Source organism: Opisthorchis viverrini, assembly GCF_000715545.1.
Source record: "Opisthorchis viverrini unplaced genomic scaffold opera_v5_161, whole genome shotgun sequence".
Classification (NCBI taxonomy): domain Eukaryota; kingdom Metazoa; phylum Platyhelminthes; class Trematoda; order Opisthorchiida; family Opisthorchiidae; genus Opisthorchis; species Opisthorchis viverrini.
In genome coordinates, this window is record NW_008751815.1 from 198,390 (window position 1) to 205,082 (window position 6,693).

At 43.3% G+C, this 6,693-nt stretch overlaps 1 protein-coding gene across 1 annotated transcript in view; it reads right to left on the bottom strand.

Moving 5' to 3' along the window:
• The window catches only part of T265_07101 (hypothetical protein), a gene marked incomplete at both ends in the record, with an annotated part of 7,558 nt that extends 1,153 nt beyond the window's left edge, over window positions 1-6,405 (bottom strand). The window contains 3 exons of the mRNA XM_009172544.1: window positions 2,233-2,427; window positions 2,865-2,997; window positions 6,294-6,405. Coding sequence (XP_009170808.1) covers window positions 2,233-2,427; window positions 2,865-2,997; window positions 6,294-6,405 — 440 coding nt within the window. The remainder of the gene's footprint in view (window positions 1-2,232; window positions 2,428-2,864; window positions 2,998-6,293) is intronic.
• Window positions 6,406-6,693: the final 288 nt, after the last annotated feature.

The window sequence follows — 6,693 nt, forward strand, 5'->3', positions numbered from 1 at the left end:
AAGAAATTTCAGCTGGGAGTACCCTTGAAGAAATCCAAATTGACTAACACGAGATTAACAGGAGAAGGCAAGGGCTAAACACTAAGAACATTTCTGGACAGCATGGTACAACTGTGGTCTACAAATCCGCGAAAGTGTTGTGGACGAAACGAAAGAAAAAAACGAGTTACAGTAATGAATAACACACTGCCACGTTCATTGCAAAGCTTGTGAAGAAGTTTGCGTGGTATGAACTGGATCGCATGAACCAGATCGCATGAACAAAAAATTTCACTCAAAGTTTAGAACGGACGTGATTTGAACAACAGTCACGTACTGTCGTCCTTGGTATGAGCAAACAAAGGGTATGAATTTATTCAAGCGTTACACTGCGTCAACAAAGTTATCATCATTCGTGTGGACGTTCTCGCAAACTACCATAGGCTAATCACAAGGGAACCGCAGAACTCTAGGGGTGGAAACTATACAAGAAGATATTGAGGAGAGGCAGGTGAGTTCAAACCAAATGGACAAATCAAATTGCTGGAACTATGGAGGTATCCAACGAATCAAAGGGCTAGACCGAACGAGCAGTGTAGAGCGATTTGACAGGGAGAGAAAGTCATACCAGGCATGGGTCAGTGAGACAGACTTCAGAGGCACACCGAAGACAGATATGTTGAATCGGGAAAGAATATGTGATAGGAGACCAGCCGAATGACCAACCTATTCTGCGGAGACGCATCACAGAATAAGCAAACAGCAAACGGAACCTCTCTGACAACGATCCAAGAAAATGCGTTATATACGGATCAAAGCGTAGCTTAAGCCATCAGAGAAGCAGTGAAATTACGGGGAACCTGCCCTCAAATAGATCGATCACATCAACACAACAGTCGATTTCTTAAAATCATATAAACAAACCCAGGAGGGTGGGAACTGCCACGTTCATTGCAAAGCTTGTGAAGAAGTTTGCGTGGTATGAACTGGATCGCATGAACCAGATCGCATGAACAAAAAATTTAAATTCCACTCAAAGTTTAGAACGGACGTGATTTGAACAACAGTCACGTACTATCGTCCTTGGTATGAGCAAAAAAAGGGTATGAATTCATTCAAGCGTTACACTGCGTCAACAAAGTTATCATCATTCGTGTGAACGTTCTCGCAAACTACCATAGGCTAATCACAAGGAAACCGCAGAACTCTAGGGGTGGAAACTCTACATGAAGATATTGAGGAGAGGCAGGTGAGTTCTAACCAAATGGACAAATCGAATTGCTGGAAGTATGGAGGTATCCAACGAATCAAAGGGCTAGACCGAATGAGCAGTGTAGAGCGATTTCACAGGGAGAGAAAGTCCTACCAGGCATGGGTCAGTGAGACAGACTTCAGAGGCACACCGAAGACAGATATGTCGAATCGGGAAAGAATATGTGGTAGGAGACCAGCCGAATGACCAACGTATTCTGCGGAGACGCATCACAGAATAAGCAAACAGCAAACGGAACCTCTCTGACAACGATCCAAGAAAATGCGTTATATACAGACCAAACCGTAGCTTAAGCCATCAGAGAAGCAGTGAAATTACGGGGAACCTATCCTCAAATAGATCGATCACATCAACACAACAGTCGATTTCTTAAAATCATATAAACAAACCCAGGAGGGTGGGAAATAACCGCGCTTTGGTGTTTTTTCCTCTACTTGTCATGAAGTTTTTAGGGAGAACCTGTAATTTCCTCTCAATATTGTGATGGATTTTCATAAAGTAAACTATTCACAAGGTTTGTTCAACCACATGGAAAATACTTGAAACCGATTGAGTAGTCATCGCTTTTTTTGTATACTTATANAGCGTAGCTTAAGCCATCAGAGAAGCAGTGAAATTACGGGGAACCTGCCCTCAAATAGATCGATCACATCAACACAACAGTCGATTTCTTAAAATCATATAAACAAACCCAGGCGGGTGGAAAATAACCGCGCTTTGGTGTTTTCCTCCACTTGTTATGAAGTTTTTAGTGAGAACCTGTAATTTCCTCTCAGTACTGTGATGGATTTTCATAAAGTAAACTATTCACAAGGTTTGTTCAACCACATGGAAAATACTTGAAACCGATTGGGTAGTCATCGTTTTCGAAAAAGTTTGGTGACAATAAATAAATCTACCGATTGTCACCAAACTTTTTCGAAAACGATATTCACAAGGTTGTTGAAAACGAGAGATTCAGTCTCCCGTGAAAAATAAACTGATTTGCAAACGAGCGTATTTCACTAATTCCGTGCAATTTGGTTTCAAGTACAATGTCGAAGGAAACTCGGTGACTGCGTCTACCTGATGAGCCCCAAAAGGGGCGAAACCGATCGTGGGCTGTCGAAGAGTTTTCAGCAACCTTGTGGGTAGTTTCGTTCATGGAAATATGCTGCGATATCTCGAATGTCGTACTAAATGAAATATGAGTGGGCTTTGTGTTGGACTGCCATGAAGTTGCTTTGCTCGACGTTGAAACATGACAAACCAAAAAAACAGGCAAGCTTCATCAACGTACTTGAGAAGTAAGGCTCGTAATTCTGCAAACTATTTACCTCACTCGTTAGGCAATAAGATCTAACCACTCTTCTGGAGACAAAGTTTTTCTATGACAGCTGAAGGACTCGGCGTTTTTGTCATAATCGCCTCGTATGGGCGATGCTCTCGTCATCACCTACTGCTAACATGTTGGAGTCAGCCAAAAATGTGTGCGGGTGGAAAAAATGTGAAACTCAAAAGGAGTCTTGGTTTGCACTAAATCCAATTGTGATGGGCTTTTGAAGTTATGGCAAGGTGGTCCAATGTGACTACCAGGCAAAGACAGTGGATGAGCGGGGTAGGAAAAACTCACCAATACAATTGTTCGTCTTGCGAACCCACGTGGTAGATAACTTCCCCCTTTTTACCAGCTGATCTGAGGCGAAACCAACCAGCTGCGCAAACGAGCATTGGATCAGATAGGGGATAGCGGAGAGGAAGCCATTCTAAAAAAAGACAGAAAGAATGACGGCTAAGGGGAGAAAAAACTTCAAAAATGAGATTTATGAGTTCATGACAAACCAGTATCCGCTGTTGAACATCTTCTCTATTGCAGTTCCTCAGTCTTGTCACCGTCGGCCTTTCACAAAGTTCGGTATTAAAATGCTTCCGTGTGTCGTGGGATTCGAGTGATTTTTCACGAAATGCCACACTCATTGTTTTCTACCTCAAGAAGGACTTTACTCCCATGTATGTTTGGCCCTGTGTTTGGGCTAGGCCGGCGTGAAGCCGGGACAGCTTCATAGTACAGTTGAAGTTCGTTTGGGCTACGACCAACCACCTCACCACTTTTACTTATCGAAAATCAAATTTGAAGGGCTAAACTGATCAAAGGAGAGAATTGCTGACCTAGCTATTAGAGAGGCAAAAGAACCAAGTAGGTGCAATTGCATTACAGAGTGGGGTTAAGGTGTTGAACGTGGATTATTCTCCGGCAAATATAAGCATGATATGAACCATGCTGAGAACATTCGACCGTAGTAGTGATGTTTTCTGAATGGACTAGAGGCTTCGTCAAATCATATGCTTTCATGACTGTCATTAGATTCCGCGATCTCTTTATTCCTGTGAATGCATTGCTCAAGTCCTTGGGAGACGCAACACAAATGAAATGACGATAATCTTAAACGGAGATGAAAAGGATAGATTTGACCAAATCTCAGGTTACACGTTACAACTCCTAATCGATATCGACGACAATTCCGGGATGTCGATTCTAAACGGCAACCTATGAAGTATAAGGACCGCATTTTGATCCGATGGGAACAGACGGTCCCCGCACCTGGACCGTCTACATGCGTGACACGTTTTTTCCCTTCAGAAGAATAGTGTACGTCAATCACCAAAGGACTATTCGAATAGATATGCTTTATATGTAACTTTATTTATTCCTCGTGTAGAATCTTTCCGCCAGCTTATGAACTGGTCGTGTAGCTGGTGGCTAAGAAATCGATGTCCCATCACGTGAGTCGCGTGAACAGAGGACGGCGAACTGTCCTGTGTCTTTACCGCAGTTATAGATCAAGCCACATGTTGACCTCATAAAGGCATGGACACTCCATTGTTCTGTCATCATGTTTGTAAGCGAAAGCTCCAATTGTTCCGGGAAGGGGTAGATCTTCAGTGATATAGCGGGATGAGTTAATTTATGCGACGAAAACCGTCGTGATTGAGTTCGACTTTGCCAACAGAACATCAGTGACCTACTGTTTAAAACTTAAGGGTGAACTTAGACAGAAAACGTGATTTCAATTGTGTTACGCCACCATGTGTGTCAGACACACATCCAAGCAACATCAGAAGTAATGAAAAGCACAACCGTGAGCAGAACACTCGGATGTGTGAACTACTTCACCAAAAGGGTGAGTGACACCAAGTTGAAACTCAACTTCGGAAAAATTACGCTGATTTCTCTGATTTGGATACTGTTAGACATGCCAAAATTGCTTCCTCAGCCTTCCATGGTTTCACCTTGGTATCCTTTGAAGTATCTTCAACCCGGTAAATTCAGTAGGGGGCAGTTGCATTCTCTACTTTTATCCTTTTACGAAACTCCGTGCTATCGAATGTAACTGGTAGGCGTGTGTAGGCGTTTTCAAACTATACAGGTCCATGTCACCAAAAGATTTCGGTGCAAATGTACAGTGCTTCTCGCTTTTTCATCATAGATTGGCTTCAATTTCAGGACAAAATCTCAGTTTAGAATTACTAAATTTCCTCACACTACTCTCAATCAATAAGTAGCGCAGAGGAAGAATAGTTGTACGTGCCGTCAGAGAACTCACGTGTATGTAGTTTGTGATTGAGCGATGAGTGGCACTATGTCCTTTCTGAGTGAGAGCTAACCGCATTGCTGCCCAGCCACTCTTGGCCAAACAGAAGGTGGTCAATCATTGGTCGGGAGGTTGCGGGTTCGAAACTGCCTGAGTTTAGTGAAATGCGCACGATTGATGATGCTCAATAAGGATAATACAGGTGTACAGTGAGCTTCTCGGTTTTCCAGCGCACGATGTTCTCACTTCCAGTGAAAGGAAGGAGGCCTTCACTGGGGAGTTATTTATTAGGAAATGCCAACTGACCGGTTACAGACCATTCGACAGGGAAGCAAATCTCTCATTTGCATTTTATTTACAAAAACTGGACATCCATCTTCTCCTGAAAGCGTCTTCTTGAACTTTCCTTCATATTCATTGACTCCAATCATTCATCGCTCGAATCCAAGCAAGTGTTACAAAGCTACTCCACAAATTCTGCAACAGATCTCCCCTTTTCAAGAGACGCAAAGCGAAAATACACAGACAACACATACTACTCGCGTACCTCCCCACCAGTAGTATCACCATTACAAATCAACAGACCAAACCTCGTTTTAAAACTGTAATATTCCGCGCTCGTTAACCCTATGACTACTACCTTGTGATGATCGTATTTCTTCGCTAGTGAGAAATAAAAAATATTTCATCACCATGGCACGTGGGTTACGCAGATTAGCTTCTGTTCGTTTTCTCAACTCCACCATCCCGTGGTCTTATTGCTCTGCCCAGTTCCCATGAAACACCACTGCGTCGTGTCTTGTACTCTTGCTCTAGTTCCCTGGCTAGTACATTGAAACGAACATGTTCGAAGAACAATTACTGTACCATTGACAATTCTGCTGGAGGGAAGTTGGCACAGCGCTACCGAACGCGATAAACATGGTTGAGTTAAACGTGTCGCTCAGCCCTTTTCTATGAAAACCAAGGTTTTAATATCCATAGCATATGTAGTTCGGTTGATTCGGCATTACCAGTGCAATTTCGAACCAAACCTCTGTCTCTTGGCTTCCCCTGTCTAGGCTTGGGTAACCTGACAGCCCTCGCGTTTCCTCCGGGTAGAATGGCACCAGAAGGATGTTACGGCCGGACCGGCGAAATAGAACACGAAGGAAGAGCAAATGCCAAATTTGTCAGACGTTTTTAGAGGCTTACCGTTTGCACGACATAATGTTTCACATTAGAGTGAAATTGTTCATTTTTGACACGATTCAGAGTGTACTTATCAGAGGTTTTACTCCAGACACACCTAGGCTAAGCCCGGCGAACAGATCGACAGCCATCAGATTAACAACCAGAGCAGATTATCCTGTTTACTACAATAAACGTTGTTGCAAAACTTCGTCGGAAAATTAGAGAAATACACTCATTTGCAAACCAGACAAGTTTGGTTTTGCGAGGGACTCACCTGGAACCCAGGTGAATCTCACGTTGGTGACGTTTCCAGGTAACTGAATGTGCTACACCAGGCCGCCTCATGTTACAGTCGCTACGATATTCGAGATATCGCGATACATATATATTTTGTAACGCACTACTCATAGGGTTACTGGAAACACCTCGACAGCCCACGACCGGTTTCGCCCTTCTTGGGGCTCATAAGGAAGGCGCAGTCCCCGGGGTTTCCGTCAACCTTATGTTCTACTTGAAACCAAATTGCACGAAATTAGCGAATATACACTCATTTGTAAAGCAATTTGGTTTTTGCGAGAGGTTCACCTGTAAACCAGCTGAATCTCTCGTTTGCGAAGTTTCCAGGCAGCTGAACGTGCGACACCAGGCCGCCTTATGTTTCAGTCGCTACGATATTCGTGATATCGCGATACATGT